A 24,535-nucleotide genomic window follows, 5' to 3' on the forward strand; every position below is an offset into this window, starting at 1 on the left:
TGTGTGTTTGTGGGGAACAGCAGGGCTTCAATGGCATTGGACTTGAGCAGACAATCTATTTACAGTGTGCTCAGGGGAGCTTATAAACAAATGTTGAGTAATTTCAGCCAGGAGTAATTACCCTTGCCGCTGACAAGGAGAGTGTGTTAGCACTCCCCTTCACCCTCGGCCCTGTCCAGAAGGCTTCGAGCTCGTGCGCAAACACACTCACGCACACACACACATATGCATGGACGTGCAGAGATGCACATCCACACAGAGAAGAACTTCCTCGCGTATGTGTGGCATTTGTCCGGCAGTCAATACCACAAACGCTGCTGTGGCCTGTCGCTTTCACCCTCGTATTTGGGAATGAGCTGATGAAATATTCCTGCCTGCTGTGAAAAATGCTGTGTTTTTTCTTGCACAGTGGAACCTGAATTTTTCAAGCCAAGATACTTATGAAGATAATGTTAACAAGCTACATCTGGAATAATCTGCCTCCAGAGAAGCTTGTTATTTTTTAACATGCAAAACTGCTGGTCAAAAATGAGAACCCTGCTGAAGTTGTATTAGAGTTTCACTAAAAGGATCAAATGAGTAAAAAAGAAATAGATCGAAATATCATATGAGAAGTTTAGAAGGATGTAGGAGTTTTTGTCTTCTTTTTTTCACTTTAGCAGAACCAGGCTAGCTGTTTCCCCCTAGCTGCCTCCAGTCATTATGCTAATTTAAGCTAAAGATTTGCTGGCTCTAGCTCCATATTTGAGAGTAAAAGCAAAGTGTGTTTTCCAAAATATCAAACTATTCTTTTAATTGTTTTAATATTCTTTTCTTTTTGTGATTTGGAGCCAGTAAAACAGCCAGATATCAGAGCCCAGCCTTTAGCAAAGAGTAAAAGATTATACGGATACAATCCAAACATAATGCAGATAAAGAAGATCCACATAATCCACTTGTGCTCTTTCAATTTGCCATTTTGGGGATATATATAATTAAGCAGCAGGAAACCATCAATCCACTCTGTTTAAATGTAATAAATCTAAATGTCTTAGTTAAAGTGGGACAATTAGTCTTTAATTTCATGCATTTCTGGGTTGAAAACAGTGCTAGTTTTCTTCTTCTAGTTTATTCATCAGAAATTCTCGTAACAGTAATTGTGAATAACTGGAAAAAGCCACATTATCTTTGAGAAAAGTAACAACAAAACAACACAATGAAGGATAGGTTTCTGTAAGCCATCAACAGCTCACTCACCTTCATTAGGATTCTGTGAGCGTGGTCATCAGGCCAACAGATCATGTTATCGAATAAAAAAAAAAAACAAGCAATCAAAGTCACATTCATTGCTCCATTGTTTTACATTTTAATCATTTGCAAGACTTAATTACAGGATTGAAATGTAACTAACGAACAAGCAAATTAATTTTCACCTTAACCTTTGAAAGGCAAGCAGGCCAGATACAGGCTTTATCCCATCTGATCGATTATGATCTCTCGGCTCAAACCGAATAGATTCCCATGCAAATTCAGCTGGATCAATCCACACTTCTGCCCAATCAATGGAACAGCTTTTCCAGACCTTCCAGAGACAATTGTATGATTAGGAAATGAGACGGTAACGACTGGAGAAATAACACAGGATCAGAATAGATTATATTAAATCAAAACAAAGGAAACCAGGAGACTAGAGCACGTAACTGGTGTGTATAAAAAAGAAACAACATCTCAAGACAGAGGCAAGAATGTGAAAGAGAGAGAAAGTGGTATTCAGCTCTTCAAATTCCAAATAATGGAGCTTTAAAAGCCACAGCGGAGGCCTTTCTCTCCCTCGTCCCTGTCTCTGTTCTCCCTGTCTTTGATTCCTAGTGAGCAGGGTAAAGATGTGAGAGAGGTGGCTGGGTCCCCTGACAACTAGGCGTCACACGTATTCTAGTGTTGAAACTATTAAACAGCCAAAGGAGGTGCTGTGTGTGACATGCAAAAGCTCTGTGATTCAAAGATTGGACAAGATTGAATTCTCCACTGTGCAGAAAGTTACATGGCAGTTAAATTATCATGAGCAATGCAGGTGTGAAGAAGTAAACACTACATCAATATCTGCAAGCTAAACATGAAGCTGTATTCATTTTTACTGTTTGGTTTTTGTTTGGATTAAACAAACTAATCTATGTGTTTTAGAGGATTACTGCCAATAATATAAAATACCTCAAATTTGTAGTTTTGCTGGGCTAAAGAAATGTTTGAATCCAAGGTCAAAGTTCACCAGTTCAACAGCACTACCACAGAATTTGCAGCTTGCAGGTGCACATTTGCCATTTCACCATAGAGCAGAAGCAGCACACTGTCGAAGTTAATCATCATGTTAAGGATCATTAAAGTTGGGTCTACAACCTGTAATGGCGACTGGGTGATCCATGATGCCAACACACTGTGCAGTTTTGGGTGGACCAACACAACTGTCACACTGTGCAACTTCTTCCTCTTCCCCAAAATGAAATTCAACTTCCAGGAAACATTCCAAATGTAATGCTGTCAAATTTAAAAATACTGACTCCTCAAAATATTCTGGTATAATTTGTGTGTCAGTGTAGAATAGAAACTCTTAATCAGGTTATGTTTTTACTACTTGGTTCAAACATGTTGGGTTTAGACCGTTCCAAGATTACATTTACAAAACCTTTGTTCATGGTAGAAAACTTGCATCAGTTGTATCAGCTGGGAATGAAACTGAGGTCACTGGAGGGAAAGTCACATTTCACTGAACCATTTCAATGTCAAACTTCTCTGCTGTGTCCTCTACATCATTTATGGAAGGAAAATATACACTATATCCTCCACTTTGCACTCATAGAGAACATCATTTGCATTTTAACACACTGTACTCAATTGACACATTCAATATCAGTGTATATGTATTTGTGTGTGTGTGTGTGTGTGTACTGTACCTGTGTATGTTTCTGTAGGATATAATGCACACTTCTTTGTCCTGTCTTTGAACAACTTTTTTTTCCCCAGCTGATATAATATGCTGGGAGGGTGGTGGGCTACGTTAAGCGCCATTGTGTTGCCTTGGCCGAGGACTGCAGGAAGTTGTGCTGCACGAGCCAGAAGCAAGGTGAGGACAAACACTCCCAACAAACACACACTGACATCCACAAATCTACAGACGCATATCTGCTACATAGTACACATCGGTGGTGTGTGTGTGTGTGGGGTGGGGGGGTGGATAAGTGTTGTGGGCGAATGTGAGCACGTGTTTGGGTGTGTGTGCACATGTATGAGCAGGCCCACCTTTCATCTGCGCTGAGGTTTGGAAAGGCTTCACTTTGCACAGGCTCCTTAATTCTCTCTTAATTCATTTGTGCTCCAGATTCACTTGGCTGCTGGGATAACCTGGGAATGATAATGAAGTGAAGGGGAAAAGAAAGAGATAGAATGAAGCAGAAAGAGAGAGAGAGAGAGAGAGAGAGAGACATGAAAACATCATAGCACATGGCTCCTTCTCCTATCTCCCCTTTGAATGTGTTCAGAATGGATTTAGGGCTTTTCACTGAGTCTTTTAAGAGAAGATGGATCTTATTAGAGCTGATTGCTAGTCATAGGCCGTTTCTGCCTCAGGAACCCACCTTACTTAACCCTTTCCAGGATGCACAGGGACTGTAGCAGGGCTAGGTTTGGGGTTTGATTGTCATTTTATCAAGTATGAATCCAGTACTGACTCCACTTATCAAATTTGAATCCTTTCAAATACTTTATTCAGCCTACTGTTTTCAGGCTTAACCCTGTTTCCAGACAAGAATATCAATATTGGATGATTCTCTGAAACCCTGGATTATATTCAGTGACAATATTTTTTACTATTCTTGCTCTCTACAGTGTCAGTGCATGGTATCTACTGAATGGTTAAGGTTAGGGAAAGATTGTAATATGGCAAATTATAGTTAAGGTATGGTTATGATTAGGTAAATATAACACTTAGTTAAAGTGAGGGATGGAGTAGTTAGCTCTGTTGCCTCACAGCAAGAAGTTTCCAACTACTCCAGCTTCCTCCAACAGTCCAAACACATGCAGGTTAATCGGTGACTCTACATCGGTGTGAATATGAGTGTGAATGGTTGTTCTCTATATGTAAGCCCTGCGATATACTGGTGATCAACAGCAACCGTAAATGAGCATGCAAAACAATTTTCATGTAAAGAAAACAAAGACCTCACATCAGACTTTCTAACTGATCATCTACAGTTTGGGATTGCTCTTGCTTGGCCTGATTCTAGCAGATTAAGTAGTTAACTATCACTCGGTCAGGCACTTCTCATGTGAGATCATACCCGCCTAACAAAGTTACAAAACAGGCTTTTTGGGTGCTGAATGGGAATGACAGAGGCGCCTTTCAGTGTACCATTAAAGCTGTTATTTTAAGGTGAAACAGATGCATAATGTTGCTTTAAAGCACGTCTAATGAATCAAGCAGATACACCAACTTAATCCACTTTTGTGGAAAAAAACAAGTCATGTGTATATCCTTAAATCTTCAACAGTCTAGTTAAGGTTCACCAATTAGTTCTAACTGTTAACAATGAATCATTTTGAGATGAATGTCCTGTGTAACAGCAAATCACCTTGAATTTTCTGGCTTAGCTTAATTGAGCTGTACGCATGTCTTGGTTAAATAAGTGTTCAGAATGGGTTCAATTATTTCTCTGTAACTAATTGATCTTGCCTGAAACAATGGCACCGATAGAGAAGTCCCAGCAGGACAGAGGCCTCCCCTCCAGGAAAGCAAACGCAAATGCTGCCACTAATTGAAATTATTTCGATTAATATGGAGCCTAATCGAGGCTAACTATGCAGCATCACAGAGGGTCATGCAGTGGGAGCATATTCCTGTTCTCTCAGTCTCCTTTTTGTTTTGACCCAGCACCTCTGTGTTTTGACAATCTCGCCCTCCTCAATACACAAAGCAACAATTCATCCTGCGGAGAAGAACGGGCAGACACGGGGAAAAAAAAAGGGGGAGCTTGGAGCAGGGCCGATCGATAAACAGAGTCGGAGCTGTGATTTATTTACCGCTGTGTGTTATGTAGAGGCGAGAGGAGGGAGAAGAAAAGCCTTCTGATATGGCCACAGGCAGCCGACATAATGGGGCCCTCTCAATCTTCAGTGAGTGGCTTGTTGGATTGTCAGGCAGGTTTCCGCCGGTGTTCAAAAGCGCTATCCGATCAAACCCCTGAGACGTGAGCGACCAGACAGATGATTACTCACTGTAAACGATCCAGGAGGGGAAAAAAGAGAAATAACTACAGCAGATATTGATGACTCAATAGACTCAGTGACAGACGATTCCATTTGTGTCTAGATAAAGTGTTGACTGTCTTGGATCAAACATAATATAGGCCTCTTATTGAGCATAAAAACCATGTTTTAATGTCATTAAATCCAGATCGATCTCCCCTCCCTCCTCCCTCCTCCTCTGCCCCTTCCTTTCCTTCTTTCCTAGAAGCTTACACATATCTGGCAGCCTTCTACAGTATGAGCATGTGAGAACGAGGCAGAAAGACAGTGGGGGATGGGGATATGAGTTGTGTTGTTGTTGGTAGTGGTGAGGTGGGGAGGAGGAGGAAAAGGCCTGGGTGCGGAGATGGGAGAAGAAAAAAGAAACCTCGGAGGCAATCATTTCTGGCAGAGCGGTGGCAGTCAGTTTGAGTGTGTGTTTTTTCTTTTTCTTTTTCTTTTTTTTTCCTTTTCGTAATTTCAGACGGTTTGGACGTGGCCGATGCTCAGCTAGAGCCAATAACAGTTTACAGGCTGCTGATGTCATCACATTTTGACAAACTTCTCAATCTGGAGTGACCTTCGTGGCGCTCAAACACACTCACCTCTCTCTCTGCGTCTACTCTACTCCCCCTCATCTGAGCAGAAGTCACCAGTAGCCAGGGATGTTTGGGTTTATTACAGGGATTTGACTACAAGAAATGTACAATTTACATAATAGCCTGCTTTTATACGATAATGAGAAATTTGGGCTGTGATATAGCATGTGAACTCCTGCGGAAAATAAAAACACACTTAAGTAAGAAGGTGATTCGTGTGGTAACAGGGGCCTGTATTTATCAAGTGTCTCAGAGTAACAAATTAGTTCTAAGTGGACAGAAATTCTCAAAGTGACACAAATTTGTTCCTTCTTTTAAGCAGAAGTGACAAAATACATTTACTCAGGCATTGTCCTTGAATAGGACAGAAATCTTTGGAATCGGTGCAGTATTGATTAAGAACAGTGTACCCAGCCACCGTAAACAGCTGCTGCAATGTAATCCAATGGACAACTGTCCATGTAAAAGTAATCACATCCACTAAAGTGCTTCTTTGCCACTGACAGATTGTTATTATAAGTGTCTGACAGTGTTAGGGATACTATTCCGACCTTTTTATGAAAGCATAAAATCTATTTGTTGAACCAGAAACATTGAAATATCATTCTTCCATTGACAAAGGCAGTTATTTTACAGAGCAGAATATGAAGGAGGAGGGCAGAATAAGAATCCTCTCCATAATGTTGTCAGACTTTAGTGGACCTACATTGACGCTGACAGTCTTACTCAATACTGCTCTGAATCAATTCACACCAAAAGTCATGGAAAAACGTTTCAAATACTGTCATTGTCTTTTAAGTGTTGGTACATTACTTGAGTGTTTTCATTCTATGCTATTTCTAATCCACAAGACCTGAAAGGGAAAGATTGTATTTCTTACTCTTCACAGTTACTTTGCAAATTAAAAGCTCTGCACACCCACACAGGTGTTTCCAATTACTGCAGCTGATTAGACCTGTGGCCATGGAGCTGAGTCAAACGGACTACTATTCTTTAAGCCTTGAGTGACTTGCCAGTGTTTTCTTACAGCCTACTACACAGATGACTTATATGTAAAAATCATTATTGAGACCATCCTCTTTTATATAATTAAGTGTTAAATAACGTTCTGTTTAATATCAATTCAAAAGAACACATCGACATGAGAGGTGGTGTCAGTAAGTGGGAACCTGAGCCACTCATTTATAACCTGCCATTAACTCTCACGTTAAGCAGACTCTTGAAAAAGTGTGGCTACTTTCTGCATTTCATATTCCTGACAGTGATTCTGAGATGTCAGAATTACACCTTTGCAAATAGTACTGATGGGTAAAAATGCAAATTAGTATCACCAACCTGTGGAAGAACCCAGGGCTGACACTCACTCAACTCATCAGTCAGGGCCTGTCCTCGGCAACCTGCCCCTCCCCTTCCTCTTCCTGCAGATCTCCCCTTTCCATCCCACTCCCATTCCCATCCTCCCCCACTGCCGGAGGCCTTCGCCCTGGGGCCCACCTGACTGACAGCTGTTGATTTGGATCTCCATCACACGCCAGATAAAAGAGGGATTCAGGACTCATTCGTGCTTCTCCCTCTGCTCCGTTCCTCCCTCCAATCCCCGCCGCAAACGCAATTCCCAGGCATTGGACTTCAACAGGGCCTCCTAATGAAGTCATTCCCAGCACACATGATTGGGTGAGATTGCCACCACCACCACACCACCACCATCGCTGCAGCCACCACTGCTGCTGCTGCTGCCACGATCCCCACTCTCCCTGCACACATCTCAGGTCTCCCATCCCCCCATCTCCACCCAGTGTACTCATGTGGAAACAGCAAGTGGTTGTGTGCATTTTCTGTGTGCATCCACTCCCTCCACCATGTGTGGGTGTGTGTTTGTACATTTCCGACACGTGTGATGTGTGTGTGTGTGAGTGTGTGTCTGAGTGTAGGTGTGTGTTCTTAACTAAGCTAACACAGCCTGACTGGCTACTAATTGGATGTCTCCATCGGCAGTTATACACGATGTGGCATTACGGCTGAGAGAAAATCACATAGGGAACTACACCTCCAACACTGTGGAGAAAATAGAACAAGTGCAGCAGCGAGGGATTCTCCTCGCAGTAAAGGAAAATATCACATGATGATCAGATGATGGTGCTGCTATAGTATGTGCTGTGATAAAATCAATCAGAGAGGCAGGAATGGAGTTATTTCCACCTGTCCATCACTGTCTGGAAAGATGAAAGGCTTTGATGAGTAATGATCTGAAAAAAGATAGACAGCTAATGAATCTCTCATAATGTCATCCACAAAAAACAAATAAAAAAAAAAACAACTCCCCACCCACTAAAAAAAGCTGTCTTTGTGGAGGTCTCTTGCACAGCCTAATGCACATCACAGTCCCTGATAGTTCACTCAGCGACACCTCCTCAGTAGGAATCCTCCAGAGACAACCTCGCTGGCTGTCAGTCGGTCGGTCTGCCACTCACCGCTAACGCGACAGCCCGTCCCCGAGTGCCTGTGAACACTCCACAAGCGACGCCAATCTGACAACACACACACACACACACATACAAAAAAGCAAGAGAGTGTTTCTGAAGGTACCCTCCTGTGATGCCCCAAAAAGGCTTGTTTTAAGTTTCTCTGCAGAGGGAGGTGGGCATCGGAGTGAGGATGATTCACGTCTGACTCCCTGTTAGCGAGGGGGCTGTGCGATCAAATGGATCTGATTTTCGGTGCCTTTGAATCTTGATGATGGCTCAGGAGCCTCGTGGACTGATAACAGCCAGCTGTTAAACCTAAAGAACATCTCTGATCTCAAACACTGGCTGATACCTTGTAGATACGACAGGCTGGCCTAAATGAATGACTGTATTGTGTGACACTTTATTTTCCTGCAGTTGCAGTTTAATTGGGAAATCACATTATTCATTATTTTTTTTTACGAAATCAAACCTTATTCCTGTTGTGATTTAGAGTCTCTGATAAGTGTCAATTAATAAGCTTCTAACATAGAATTTGCATGACAATAAATGCAATGCATTATCAATATGCCAACATCATGCATTATTAAAGATGAACACCATTAACATAATAATATATTAGCATAATCAAGACCTCCATTTGCATGGGAGATGTTCTTGCAAACCACACAGGATCTCCATGCATCAGCAAAAGGTGAAGACAATTCAGTTTCTGCAGACAGTTCAGAGCTTCCAGTCACACCAAACACCATTATTTTAATGAAATGGATCTAGTGCTGACTCCAGAGTGGACCTTGTTGCTTGCCTGCTACTTTATATTTCTACTCCACTAAATTTCAAAAGGAAATGTTCTTTTTACACCACTACATTTATCTAATGGCTACAGACACTACTTGTCTTTTAGATTCAGGTTTTACATATAAAATATATGATAACTTTGTGAAGTAAGAAGCATTATTATTGATTTAACTACCTGATGGTTTATAACTTGTTCAAAAGAAGAAATGATAGACTGGTGACCTGTCCATGGTGTACCCCGCCTCTCCCCCAGTGTCCACCACCCTCAGAGGATAAACAGTATAGATAATGGATGGATGGATGGATAGATTAGAAGAAGTAAGACATTCTTCACCTTTAAAATAAAAAGTTGACTTTACATTAAGGAAAACACACCATTGCTCAGTTCAGTAAGCTCGGGGGGTTTGTTGCCACAGCCTCACTTGGTCTTGACCGGTAGCTAATGGTGGCTAACGTTAGCAGACATTATTGAGTCAGGTCATTTTTATGATCCTTCTCAACTTGTGTTCCTGTTACACTGGGTTTGTAGTATGAAACATTCTCCCTAAAGGCCACAGTGATCATACAGTTAAAGTTACAGTTGGATGCAAAAGTTCTCCCAGGGGTGCCTAAACTTTTGCATACAACCATACATAGGCTCACTAAAAACCTGGATCAACTGATGTTTTGGACCACATGACACTGTTGCTGAACAACATTAGCATTAATTTGGAGCTCCACCTGATAAATGTCAGCACAATGTTGACTCCCCTTTCTCTGTAGCTGCTCAGTGCTCTGCTACGTTCACCAGCTCGCTGCAGAGCTGCTGATGATTCACATCATTTCCTATGAGATCTATGGTTCCATCAGTTATGGACTGTTCTACTCCACTATATGGATCTATTTCCTATATTGTTGCCCTGCATGGACATATGTCAACAACGTGATAGAAAATAGACAATGTGATTAATTTCAATTGCATGTTAGATACATGGTATCACATTGGGATTTTTATCATTAAATCAGAAAGGTATGGGTTTTCAAGTTATATTCAAAGTGAAGCAATGTGCCCCTGATAAAACAAAGCAAAGGCACTTAGCATGTGTTCTCCTAGTTAAGATTCCCTCTCAGCAGTAATACAATGTTTCTGAGTGTCTGCTGGAAAACAAGTGGAAGGTCAAGAACACGAACAATAGATGTTGATTCCAATTATGTGTAAAGCATTGAACAAGATGCGCTAATGATGGCGTTGTCGGGAGAAAAAAAGGTGTTTATGTGCTACTCTCCCAAAGCCTGTGGAACAGTTTATTAAGCAAAGGCTTTATTTCCATAAAGGCTGATAAGACTTCAAATGATTCACTGAAAAACAGTCCTGGCACCAGCACAGCAAAGCAGCGTGTGTATTTATCTCTCCCGACGCTGGGAGACAATCAAGACAAAGATGATAGCACATTTTGAAATGCAGCACAGAGACATAATGAGATTGCAGCTACTTCAGGAACAAAACCAGACAAAATGCTTTTTTTTCATAAATGGCTCCTTGTTTTATTCACTCACACCAAAAAAAAAAAAAGGCCATCGTTTTCAATTAATGAAGCAGGGAATTGAGTCCGAGGTCCTGCGGGATATGGATTAACCATGATGGCTTGAGGGCCCAATCTCACACTGAGTCTGCGCTGCGGTCTGCATGGAGGAATTTCTCATTCAAGGCCTCGACCAGCCCCCACCACCCACCCACCACCACCTCCTACCTCCAACTCATCCATCCATTCCTCATCCTAAGGTGAGTTGCTTCAGTGCAGACCGCTATTAGTGGTGGGGGGAGATAAAACTGTAAGTGTTGCTCCCAATTAGTGCATCAGTGACCGCTCTGTGCCTCCTCCACGGCGAGGCCTGCGAGGAGGAAGGGAGGGAGGAGGGGCCACGCCGGGTGAAAGATTGGAGGAGGGATGACAGGAAAGGAGAGAACGGCGTGAAGACGATGGCTTTGGAAAGGGAATAAAAGAATGAAGCGGGTTAGAGAGGTAGCTAGATAAAGAGAGGACAAGAGATGAAACAAAAAGGGAGAGAGGAGTGTGAGTGGTGGTGTAGAGGAGGAGGGGGAGGGGGGGCTAAAAAATGGCTTAAGCATTCATTTTGAGTGGCGAGACAGGTCCTATTAACATTTAACAGCGTTTGCGCAACTTGGTGTGGAGGTTAGGATGCAAATGAGGAGGAATTAAAACTGGCCAGAGGTTTGTCATTGATGGATTGCAGTCTGGCGGTACTCACCACTTCCTAGTGTCCATCACAGACGATTACTGTATAATTAAACCTTATTTCTGGACTCTCTGACGCATAATTACTTGTGTGGGAATGTAACCATCATCTAAAAGCTCCAGCAAAATGCTTTAGCATTTAGTCTGGCAGGCTGCAGTCATTTCACAGTCCAGTGACAGATAGAGCCATCTGATGATCGGCAAAAGAACAGTCACTTTTAATAAGAGGTGGGAAAAAAATATTAGGCGACAGTGTGCTGATTATAGGAAAATTAGGCTTTCAAGTGGTAAAGTCCTTTGTGTTATTTGCATAATTTATTCCGGCTTTACCCCCCTGTTCAACCACCTCTGGTTTTTTTTTTTTTTTTTTGCGAGCTGTGGGCAATTTCCTCTCATATTTGAATAGATTGCACATTTAAGACTACTTAAGGAAAATGATCACTTAGCATATTTTAATTGTCGCGCAAAGAGTGAGCAGAGGTGTGAGGCAAAGCTTATGGAATGAGGACCCTTTAAAGTGAAGAGGACACGGTGGTGTTGTGGCAGATAACCTCGGGGGTTCACACACACACACACACACACACACACACGCACGCACCAGCTAATACGAGCCTTATCACACACACTTGGTTCTGTGTATTGTAAGAAGGCATGTAAACATTTAAATTATGAATAAAGCCAGACATGAAAGTGCGGCTGCCGCACCTCAATTTGGGTAAAAACTCGCGGGTCAGTTTGTCGATAACATTTCCTGTACCCCGCCCCCCACTGAGTCAAAGCAAAACCAACTACAGCTTTTGAGTACAGGTTATTTACAGATGAGGCTGCTACTTCAGTATTTATGAAGCTTAGAGCAAGAAAAGGAGAATAAAGTGATCAAACTCCTGGGCTCAAAATCTGTAAGAAAAAACTACATTTAACAGCTTTCTATATCACCAAGAAAAGCTTGTGTCATAAATAATTTCTGATCGTGGCTATAGCATGTTTCAGAGTGGAAAAATAAAGAAAACAGCAGCCTGATGCTCTCTAACCTGTTGTGAAGCGTTTGAGTTTTCACAGATAATTATAGAGGCTATACAGCAGCTTCCCACACCTCACCACCAGATATATAATGATACCTTGGAAATGTAGTGGGCAAATGCACATCATTTTCATTAAGAGTACTCACATAATCCAAATTCTTTGTGATGGAGAAAGATAATTAATGCTTTAATGTTTTAGTCTTGCCACTCTTACCACAGCAAGAGAAATGAATTGTTACATTTTAATGAGAGAAGCGACAGCGCTGGCTTCCTGCGCAACACGGATGATTTTATAATTGCACACAAGGGTGACTAACTCAAGGCTCATTAAGGCGATTTTTCAGCTGGACTATTTCATGGCAGGACAATACATTTATTTTTCCATTCTACTGATAAATAAATTCGGTTATTAATCTTCCTTTTTATTTATTCATCCTTCAGAGCCTTAATGTGACCAGTGACATTAAAAAAACGAGATGTACAAGATATAATCTCCCAAGAAAATGTCTTTAATGAATCGTTTGTTGCTGCTTGTACCTCAGATTACATGAAAATACATTTAAGTTGACTGCAAGTATGGCAACATATTCACACATATAAACAAGTGGTGCATTTGTATTGTATGTATAGGTATGTACAACAGAAACACGTTACACTCTGGTTTAAAGTTGTGCAAGTGTGTTATATATACTAACAATTTATAAAATTCAACACACTAAATAAAAAAAAGAAGAGTGTGCCCACGTATATACACATTCACACGCGCACAACCACAGTAGTTCACAAAAGATTAAAGCAAATGTATTGGATTATACATTTCCAGGTCACCTTTAGGTTGACCCCCCCCCTCCCCCTCCCAACTGTTTCCTCCTCACAAATCACTTGTGAGTGTGTTTTTGACGTCAATGTTATCAGGTGTGTGTGTGTGTTTTGCCTATAGCTCGGATCTGACACACAGTGACAGAGACGCGCGCACGCACACGCACACACACACACACACACACACACACACACACACACACACTAGGCTATGCTGCAGCCTGCGGTTGCACCATCAGCTAAATGTTTTAAGTACAGTCATCTGAGGTAGACTGCGCAAAACTTTATGGTGTTATTCTCTCCACTTCTTTTTGTTTTTTTTTTTCAATGTATTTTTCACAAATGTCTGACATTTGGTAAGACGTAAATCAAATACCACGTGTGTTTTGTAGCCATGAGGTAGAAATGCTTTAAAGAAGAACTCTAGCGTCCATTTAAGGAAAGATTTCCAAGAAAAAAAGAAAAAAGAAAGAAGAAAAAGAAAAGCTAGATTTAAACACCATGTAGAAAAAGAGCAAGACACAAAAGAAGGACCACAAAACACGTAACAAACAAGCGTAGCATTGACCAGTGTGTTTCAAGTCGTTTGTTCGTCGGCTGTAGAGAACGGGGTGAGAGAGAACGCCTGTGCTGTTGTTGTGTGCTCTGAAGTGCATTAGTAGGTTTTTCAGTCTAAAGGGACTCTCTCTCCAGAGGATTTGCTGACAGAAGGAATTCTGGTACAGATTGTTTTGAGGGTGGTTTTCTGACGGACCACTCTGCTTTCCCCTTGTGCTGCCGCCACACTGCCTGGCTGTCTTTCCTTTCCGTCAGTTTTGCTGATGCTCAGCAGAACTTTTTTTTCCCCCCCACATCAGGTGCTGCACTGATGGTGCCTAGACCAGGGATAGCAACATGGAGTGGGCCTGCACATACTGTATGTATCTCCTACTTCAACAGTGATATTAGAACAAAAAAAAAAAGAAAAAAAGAAAAAGCAGGATGTACAATAAAATTGTAAAACTGATCATCAGTTAAATGGAATCTCCTTCAGGATAAATACCAAACTTACAAAACAAAACAAAGCAAGCGCTGTCAGTGGCATTGAGACATTTCAACAAAACAATATTACACACAAAAATGCTTTAGTGCACATACAATAAACTATCTTAAGTACTCCAATGCCACAACAGTAGAGCTAAGGACAGCTTCTTACAGTGACAAGGAAAAGACAAAAATACATTCTGATGCAATACAATGGGCAACAGATAACCTTCAGGGATGAAGGGCTTTAAGACTCGTGCCAAAATTCCCCACTCATGTTACAAAGCTTTTCAGTAAACTGAAAATGCACTTAGATTATGTGCTTCATGACATTGTGTAAATACAGTTTAAAAAAACGGACAATACAGTTACAGACAGGTAAAAATTTGAAATTGAACTATAATACTTAGCCTGGTGCAATCGTTTTGGATAAAACATCTTTTCATTAAAATCAATTTTGTGATGCAGCCGGATAGAAATAATGTAATTCACCATTTTGCGAACTATGTATATGCTTCTCAACTGGACAATAACATGGCCATGGCAATAATAATACAAACCGCATTACAGAGATGTCAGTCAGTGAAAATTGCTATCATCAAATGACCTCTTGACCTCTGACAAAAACAGTAATTTACTCTTGATTTTCTGCTTTCCACACTTGTAAAAATCATAGACATGTGAGATATGTACTGGATGAATGTATAATTAAAATTACAGGACTGCTATCCCATTCTATAGCTGATTCAATTCAAATACGGCTAATCAGCGTGAGTAAAAGGGCAACTGCAACACCCATACTCCCATACCTAGGTTGTGATACCAACTCAATCCAACTTCAAAACTAGGAGAAGATCTGGAATTAGCTCTCCTGATGCTAGTTCACTTTTATAAAAACAGATTTCCTTGAACACAGCAGATGAGCTGCTTACTGATTATTCTGTCCAATGCAGCATTTCTGGCTGAAACCTACTGGAGTAAACTGGACAAAATGGCGCTAAGTCAAACATTTAATTTAAGACCCACACAGAGAGAGATACAATAAACTGTGTTTGATATTACTGTGATTTAAAATAACAGCTTGACATTTTAGGAAATACTATTTACTTTCTTGCTGAGAGTTAATACCACTCTTGTTATAAGGCTACAGCCAGCTGCCTGTAGCTTAACAACGCACAATCCCCTGTAAAATTACAAATTGTCATTTTAACATTTAAGTTTGGTACAAACTAAGTAAACAAAATATAATGTGTTAATTGTTGATCTTCAGAGGTGCCAGTAGCTGGATTTTGTTACCTTCTGAAAGAGCCAGGCTATTGTTCCCATGTTTTGGGGTTTTTTTTTTAGGTCAAGCGAGCACGCCGGCACAGACATGAGAGTAGCAGCGACCTTCTCATCTCACTCCAGGCAAGAAAGCAAAAAAGCATATATCCCAAACTATTCCTTTAAATAATTTGGAGGTGTTTTTAGCATCATGTTCCTCTAATGTCAGAGAATACAGCTTCCCTTGCTAAACAATATGACAAACGAGCTATTTGAGGTATTTTGCGCAGAAGTTAGCTGACTGATGGAACCTCGATGCAGCCTAACCATATAGCCTAGATCACATAATATAAACAATGTTGATTATGGTTGTTTTAATAAATATACAACTCCCACCATCCCCAAAACCTGCCCGTCTCTTTAAAACCCCCAAACGACAAAACTGGGCAACACTGTTTTACATTTTTTTAAGAGCAATGGAAATAAGCTTCAGGACTGGTCAAGAAGAATCAGGTAACTAAAGCACCTGCTGGGAGGAAAAAAAATGGAAAGAAATAATGTTTTTACTCTCACTATTGATTATGTCCCATCAATCCAGAACATATCTAGTACATTCATTGTCACCTCTTTGCTATTTATCCTAGCCAGCTGAGGTACACCTAACACTGCTTTGCCAAACCACCTCGGATTCCCCTCTCAGATCTTAGTGCTTTTCGTCAAGATATCTTGAGGTACTGTACAATTCACAAACGCTTTCCTGAGTTTTGTTTGTTACGTTTGTTTGTTTTGCAGACACAGGATCAGAAGAGATGAGTGCGAGTAAGGGCCCAGACTACTGCCGCTCTGATGGATTACTGCTCTTAGCAAGACAATAAAGAATGATTGACCACCAGCAACTGTCAATCTCTGTCGTTCAGACTCACCGCTGAAGTTTTAAAGCTCTTAATAATCATCAGCTCATGCCATGAATGTAGACTGTGAGGCAAATAAAGAAAGAAAATCAGAAAGCACCACTTCAGGCACTTGGATAGCCAAACTAAATCTCAAGAACAAGAACGTAACGATATATATACACAGACACTGGGGCATCTTTCTTCTGAAGCCAACTTGCTTGCAATGTGTAAACAATGCCTGGCTTTCTGGAGTGTCAAGCATTCAAATTAAAACTCTTGCTCATTAACTGCAAAACTGCCAGTTGTCTCATCAAACCAGGTCTCTTGGAGCATTTAAACCCTGCTTGTGAGAACTCGGTGGGCTTGTGTTGGCCTTCTGCGTGCCTTTCCCTCCAGCACAATGCTTCTGCCCTGAGGAAAGGAATTGTGGATGCCTCTTTTTCTCAAGGGCGGACTCTATCTTTTCACTGGCTGCAGCCGAACATTTTGTTCCACTCAGTGTACGTGTCAATCTCTTTCTGCGATATACTGGCTTGGAATTTACAAAAGACACTCTCAAAGTCCTGGTAGGTGAGGGGCCTGATCTGTCCCCTGGGCATCATACCTGTCATGTCCATGCCCTGTGCAGAGACGTGTAACAGACCTACGAGGGCCTCTTGGCAGAGTCTGGCCAGGTCCAGTCCAGAGAAACCCTCTGTACGCTGGACCAGCAGTGCCAGCTCCTCCTCGCTCAAGCAGTATTTGTGCTGAGATTGGGCCAGGAGCTGGTTCACGATCTGGTGTCGGGCCGCGCTATCCGGCAGGGGCACCAGGACCCTCCGAGCAAAGTACCTGCGCAGCCCCTCGTCCATGTCCTGGGGTCTGCTTGTGGAGCAAACCACCAACACTTGGTTGCCTCCGTCCTCGCCGGAGCCCATGAGAAGCGAGTCCAACTGGGCGAGCAGCTCCCCTTTCAGCCGGTTGATGGGACTCTCTTCACTGAGGTGGGCTGACAGCAGCATGTCAACCTCACTAATGAACAGTACTGACGGCTGTCGGCACCGTGCCACCAGGAAGGACGCCCGGATAATTTTTTCTCCATCAGCCAGCCACTTGGTGGCCAACGTGGAACCGCTGAGCTGGAGGAATGGCGCCCCCAGCTGGCTGGCCAGGCAGCGACCCAGCAACGTCCTGCCACTGCCCCTCGGGCCAAACAGCAACACACAACGTGGGGCCGGTCCCAAACTGCTGAACATGTCCGGGCGAAGAATGGGCCACAGGACCTCCTCCTTCAGGGTCGCCTTGGCCAGGTCTAGACCTGCAATGTCACTCCAATCCACTGGGGGGCCCTGCTGAACGATTTCAGAGGTAACCATATCTAGGAGGTGAGGGTCACTGGTTTTTAGCTGCTCTTCAGCAGGCCTGGAGGAGGAAGTGGATGAGGAGGAGGTAGGCCCCGGTGCTGAGTGGGAGAGGTGGAGACGGTGATCATCAGCACCTTGCTCACTGAGGGAGGGGGAGGTGAAGCTGGCGAGGGAGTCTGCCGAACGGGAACCCCCCAGGGTGGAGGAGACATAGGCTGGCGGAGTCAGTGGCCCACCTGTTGCCTGGCTGCTGTACTTCCTCTGTTGCTGCTCTGACGGCATTGTGGACTGCTTCTGAGGATTAAAAGGTAAAGACGACTTTTCAGCGCTCCTGTCGAAGCCACCTCCGCTGGCGCTGTTGGAGCCTCCATTTGCGCTGCTGCTGTCTGCTATCCTGTACATGGGGCTCTCAGCCGAGCTCCGAGCCTGACCGTAGCCGAAGTTAGCGTAAGAGTCTATTTCTCCTTGGCCTGTCATGTAGAAGGCTTTCCTCTTCAGTGAGTTGGAGGAGCTACTGCTGAGAGGGGTCGGCTGCGATTGGGGTCAGGTTGTGGCTCTGGTATGGGTATCCAGGTAAAGCAGAGGAGGGGGGAAGAGGTGTAGGTGCAGCGATGCCTGAGGGGAGGTATGAGGAGGGAGGGGGCGCTCCCCCAGGGCTGTATCCTGGCCCGACTGAGCTCTGAGCTGGGTAGCCTGCTGGGGGGTAATTATAACTAGACAAGTTAGGAGAGCCTCCGTTGTAAGCTGGGACTAAAGTGGGGTGGGAGGGCGGTGGAGGGGGTGGCTGCAGGAGCCCAGAGCTGTGCAGCGGGGAGGGAAGAGCCGGGGCAGGGGGCAGACTGGGAGCTGTAACTACTGTGCAAGTAGGAGCCGCTGTACGCCGGGCCGTATTCCTGAGAGGGCATGGAGGAGGAGTGGAGGGCGGTGGCGGTGTGGCTCCCACAGCTGCTGCTGGAGTAGCTGGGCTCGCTCAGAGTGCTGGAGGCCAGGCCCGGGGAGCTGCACATGCCAGACACCACTTCCGAAGCTGCCGCCACCCCTCCTTTTCTCACCGAAACCCCCTCTGGGATGCAGCTCATTGGATAGACGCCGTCCTGCCAGGGCTCTGATTCACCTTTCCGTCCATTCATCACTCCTGGGACCCCGGGGGCCTCCGAGTACGAGCCGGGCATCTCCAGAATGCCGGAATACTTCTCAGCATACTTCTTAAGCAGGTTGGAGGCAGTGAGGGCTGAGATGTCATCGTTGGCCCAGGCGTACTGGTAGGTGGCGGAGCGCTGCAGGTGGCCCGGCACCGCCCTGTAGGCCTCAGCCTTGTGGGCTGGCGAGCGCGTGGTGGAGGAGATGTCGAAATGCTGTTCGGCCCACTGGCTGTGCTCTGGGGTCCACTGCATCTTTAAGCCTGAGGGAACAAAAGACACAGACAGCCACATGTGAACACACTGACATGCTAAAATCATTTGAGCAATAATTAAAATGACAACACCTTCAAATTGGCTGAGATGGAGGGTGGTAAATTAAAAAAGGTGATATTCATCTACAGGCTTGTTCGGTGTGGTACTATTTTTTATTTATTTATCTTTCTTATATTTATCATGAGAGAGTTTTCTGTCAAACTAGACATAAATTGTAAATTTCTACAGATCATGCAGAGGGCAGAGTGTGTGTCGGTAGGTATAGTGCAGTACAGAGGGACTGAGGGATGGCTGGTTACGGCAGCCTAATGCACCCCGGCCAGACCAATAAGACAGAGGCATTGAGGGTCATTCTATAATCCCCGGCTCATCTGAGGTGGCTGGAGATGAGTTTGAAAATGCGCCTCGCCGAGTGCCACAAAGCAACACACACACACACACACACACCCATACACCCCTTCTGCTCATGGTGCTTTCATCGAACACACGCACATGCACAAAACTACACAAACCCCTGCTCAGACACACAGGCGTTTAAAAAAAAAAGAAGAAGAAAAAAAAAAAAACTATCTATGCCTGCACTCAAGCGTGCTGACGCGCACACGCACACACGCAAGCTCACAAGCTCACATCCACTGACCCAGACGGACAAACACAGGCACGCACACAGGAGCTGTAGCGAGCTATGAATTACAACACATTGTGTCTCAAGCTTAGTTCCTGTCTGCACAGCTCCACCTTGACCTCCTCTCTCTACCGTTCTCTTTACCTTTCTGTCTGCGTCTCTTCTTCATGCCTCCCTGCTGCCTTGTCTTCCCCCTCACTCCCTTCTCTTTGCTTTTTTTTGGTCATCCATTTTCCACCTCCCCTCCTGCTAGATCCCCTCTTTATTTCTCCTCACCTCCTTTTATTCTGACTCCATCTATTTCGATATATATCTCTTCTTTTCATTCCCTCTCTGCTCTTTCTTTGCGGCCACCCCTCCTTTTATTTACTCCCCCTGTGCTCGCCTCTGCCTCCCCCCCCCCCCCCCTCCTCCCTCCTTCCTTGCTCCATCTCATCTCAGACACACTCACCTGGCTCTCCCCTTTATTGCCTCAGGAGGCTGGAGAGCCACTGTTTCCTTTAATCCCAGCCAATGCCATCTGCAAACACTGACAGTCACACAGCGACTCCATCGTTGTCTCACTATCAAAGCCGTGGCGCTATCAAAGGCTGGACGGGGCGTAATCACAGCAGCCGCACGGCAGATTGAACCCCGTTTGATTTGACTTAGTGCACACAAATAAAGGATAATATCGGTGTCATTTAGGCTGCTTCCTCTGACTTATTGACTGGCAGTGGATGCATGTAGAGATCCACAGTTGGGGGTCTAGTGAGCAATACCTGCTTCAGAATTGGTTTATGTGTGTGCTTTTGTGCTTGTGTGAGTAAAGCAGGCATGCACAATAAAATCCATTCATGGAGGAGCAAATCTTCCCTTCCTCCGGTCTATTTATGCTGCTGAAAACACAGACATACACAAAAAAGAGCGCACAGGCAGAAACACATACACTTTCACACTCTCTTGTTTGTGTCCCTGTGTTTGTTTGGTAACAACACAGCGAGGGAGGGGGGAATCCCCAGACTCCCATTTCCTCTCTGATTCTCCTCTCTAGCCATCTCTCGGCAGACGCCAGTGGCTAATTAGCAGAATGGCGATCTGCTAATTGTGTTAATTTACAACATTTTAGCCGAGGGGAGTCTAGCAGGGGCTGGCAAGCCTGTCACCCTCCCAGTGTACGCCCAGGGAACGCCTCAGACAAAGAGCTGAGCAGAGGGAAGTTTTGTATTAGCTGGGAGGCTCCCTTTAAAATTGAGAATATATTAAGTGGAAACAGTGCAATAAAAGGGCAGTATTTCAAGGAGAAAATTACAAGTCAGGAAAACTGGACAAAAGAAGAGAAAATGAGGCTTCAGGCCAAATACAGAGCTCACAACAGACCTTCTAAAGCAGCATGATGTGTGTGTGTATGCTATTATACTGTTGTGAGCTGTAGAAGAAAAAAACAACAATAGTTAAAATGTCTCTCTTGCATTTAACAGACAATAAAAACTGAATCCATATTTACCAAACACTAACTGTGTGTTTCACCTGAGTAAATTTACAAACATGAAACTGAAAAGCCTTTGTATTCTATACAGCAACACAACCACTGCTTTCAGTGTCAGTGAAAAAGGACTGTGTTATCCTTTACTTTCAAATGATGTTTGTGAGGATGTGGTTTGTTATTTATTATCACTGTTATTCATGAGAACTGTTCACTCTTATCCTAAAGACCATGTGATCCTAACATGGCTCGCACAATGTATTCTCCTGATTCTGCTGCAGATTCTGATATGACCTGAGAATGGAATGTCTGTTTACCTTTCCTTTCTTGTCTTTCATCAAGGAACAGATGACAAAGTGAGTAGAAGAAATCTCAGCACCTGGCAGTGTTTAGCTCATTGATGACCCTGCAGCCCTGTGACAGGACATAACCCTGCAACAACAGTAACTACAGAGTTGCTCCAAACTGAGTTAAGAGCACGATCTGACTTTTTGGCATTTATTTTACCATAAAACATCAACACAGCATCTTATATTTGCTTTAAATACAAAACAGAGCTAAAGCCAAACTGCAGTGTCTTCACTCTTTGTGTGCAGTTGCTATTCTGGTTTTGTTCTGGATTTGATGTTATATGGACTTTGGAAGCAGCAACATTAGATAGCTATGTCAGGTTAAAGCTATGGCCGAATAAATTCTTTACATTTATGCTAGTGGAATAAAGAAATTAAAGCATTCTAAACAGTCTTTTGTTACACATACTGCTGATCTAAAACACTGTTTTTCATTTTTACTGTGTCTGAGGTAAAAAAAAAAAAAAAAATCTGTCAATGCAGTGAAGAGATTTTTGTCTGCAGGTCCTCAGTGAAATGCAGCCAGACAAGCTTCTTGAAGTGAGTGACTACATTGCAAAATAAGGCTGCTCCAAGACCATTATTAGTTGATTTAACACGTAAGAAAAGCTGCTGACGGGGGGGATAGATGAGGAGGACGAGGAGGAGGAGAGAAGGCAAGCTCTGGAGGAAGACGAGGGGACGGAAAAATAACAGAATACGTGCGACAAAATACGACAATCGTGAATCACACATTCTTTCCTCCACATAGTTTGACACTCCATCAAACTCAGATATGTCCTCCATTTAAAGAAACATGAATCTTTCTAATTCCATCATTAATAAAGATAACATATATAAAAGAGTGTGTCAGCCTCCATCAGGGCTTTCATCTCTTCTGTAATGAGGTTAATGCAGAGACGCAGTGATTACCCCAGCAATGCAAATGAAGGCCAAATGATAACTTGCACTATTTAAATAAGGTAATAGCGATTACTCTACGTTATTCAAATGAGGACAGATGCTTTGAACTGAGCGCTTTGAACTCGCTGCTCCTTCTCCAAAACATATGGAAGAGATGGAGGAGGATTGACTTTGGTATCATTCGGGGTGTATCCTTTAATTCAATGTGATGTAAACCAAGGGCAATGAGCAAAGCAAAGTCGCTTAATGTGGTGCTGCAGGATGGGCGGGGTTGCACGGGGGAGAGATATTCAAGGTAGCTCGGATACTCCGCTACTTTGCTCACTTTGAAAAGACCTTGAAAGTCTCTGAAAAGTCCTTGAATTCATTGTCAGAGAAAAACAAGGGCTCAAATCGGACAAGACGTGGATCAAAATCAACACAAATACCTGGCGTAGATTTTCATTAATAAAGCATCAGCTACTTTGAATGCCACCCATTCATTTCCAAAAACTTTCAAGGCCCTTTTCTTATTTAGAATATAAAAAGAATCCTGTTGCCCGTGGATCCCAATTTGCCCTAGCTTTAATATTGAAATGAGTGTGTTTTTTCTGCAACAGCCTTCGTCAGGATTACAGGATATCGTGCACAGACAATGCATGCACAAAGCTTTGTCCAGATTTTCCTAAAGAGTAGTTGAATTCTTTCCATTCATTCGTATTTTTGATTATAGCACCTTGATGGAGCTGCAAGGCTGCAGGATATTTGATTTTCTCTGTGTCCACAATGGGTTTTCAGGCCTGAGGGAAATTTGCAAAGCATTTGGATGGACACATGCAGTCAATTGTGTGAGTAAAAAAAAAAAAAAAGCAATGGATGTGTGTTTGTGTTGCAGTGAAAGAGGGAGGGAGAGAGATCGTGCACTCAGCTGAAACAACATCCAACAGAAATCTTCTCCACCTTCTGAAGCGTCAAGTCTGCCAGCACTTTGTTTTTTTTCTCCTCCAGCCTCCACATAGAGAAGCCTAATCATTCTCATTACACTCGGCGTCCATCTGCATCAACAGAGCTGCCTATTACTGTGCGTGTGTGTATGTGCAGTAAACAGCTCTTTAGAGAGAGCTAATGAGCTCTTTTAAGTCTGTCCGCTGTGTGATTCTGCAAGCGGGGTGTCAGAGCAAACTGCCCATTTTGGTAACGTCATAATTAAGCCGTGTGAGTGTGGGGAAGAGATGCCGGCGCACACGTCGGCGCCAACATGCTTGCACGCACACACACACACACACGTGCACACATTCTGAGATAAGACGTACAAATGTGTGTGGCCTTCTTTGTCTTTCTAACATAAACAGACACTGAAGACCTTCAAAAACAAACTACCATGTCTTATTCTTTTTTAAAAATCTGTTCCTGCCGCTCCGACGGAGGAGGAGAAGGAGTTGCACGACAAGTGATAACTTCATCAAGAGAGACCTGTTTTCACACACCACCAGGGAAATCTAACCAGCCAGTTATTCAAATCCTTATCAAATATACCAGAGGGCATCTTTTAACCTCTAAACTGCTGCACGTGTGCACACGAAAAAAAAACCTGTATATGCTTTGTATGTAGGTATTTATCGTATTGTGTGTGAAAATTCTCATGCACACAGTCCTTGTGTGTGTTTGACAACCTCTGGACCACCTTGTTAATGAGTCGAGCACACTGTGACTAAGCCACGGGCTACGCTGTATTGGCACACAACCTACAGTACAGAGTCAAATAATGTGATTAGGTCCTCCAAAAGGCAATTAATTATGAAATTAGTCATGAGCCGGTGTCACACACACACACACACACCAGACAAAAACTTAAAAATTAATTAACCTGTATTCATTTAGATGTGAGTCAAAGCTACATAAAGTGAATAAACAAGACAAATGTGTGTTAACAGATGAACTAAATTTCTCTTTCACCCCCCGTGACAAACAAAACTGTCCACCACGCCAGACTCTTCCTGTGAAAATAACCAACGAGCCCAGATCCACATCTTTGAAGCCTTTAGTTCAGCTCACCATTACGACGAGTAGTCTGTCGCAAAGC

General features: G+C 43.3%; 1 protein-coding gene across 1 annotated transcript in view; it reads right to left on the reverse strand.

Annotated features, from left to right (window-relative positions):
* Positions 1-12,867: 12,867 nt before the first annotated feature.
* Positions 12,868-24,535, reverse strand: part of LOC108900603 (fidgetin-like) — a 33,699-nt gene continuing 22,031 nt past the window's right edge. Inside the window, 3 exon segments of the mRNA XM_051066020.1 lie at positions 12,868-18,246; positions 18,248-18,547; positions 18,549-19,117. Coding sequence (XP_050921977.1) covers positions 16,837-18,246; positions 18,248-18,547; positions 18,549-19,117 — 2,279 coding nt within the window. The 3' untranslated portion in view covers positions 12,868-16,836.

The sequence above is a fragment of the Lates calcarifer genome, linkage group LG7_2 (assembly GCF_001640805.2).
Source record: "Lates calcarifer isolate ASB-BC8 linkage group LG7_2, TLL_Latcal_v3, whole genome shotgun sequence".
Taxonomy (NCBI): domain Eukaryota; kingdom Metazoa; phylum Chordata; class Actinopteri; family Centropomidae; genus Lates; species Lates calcarifer.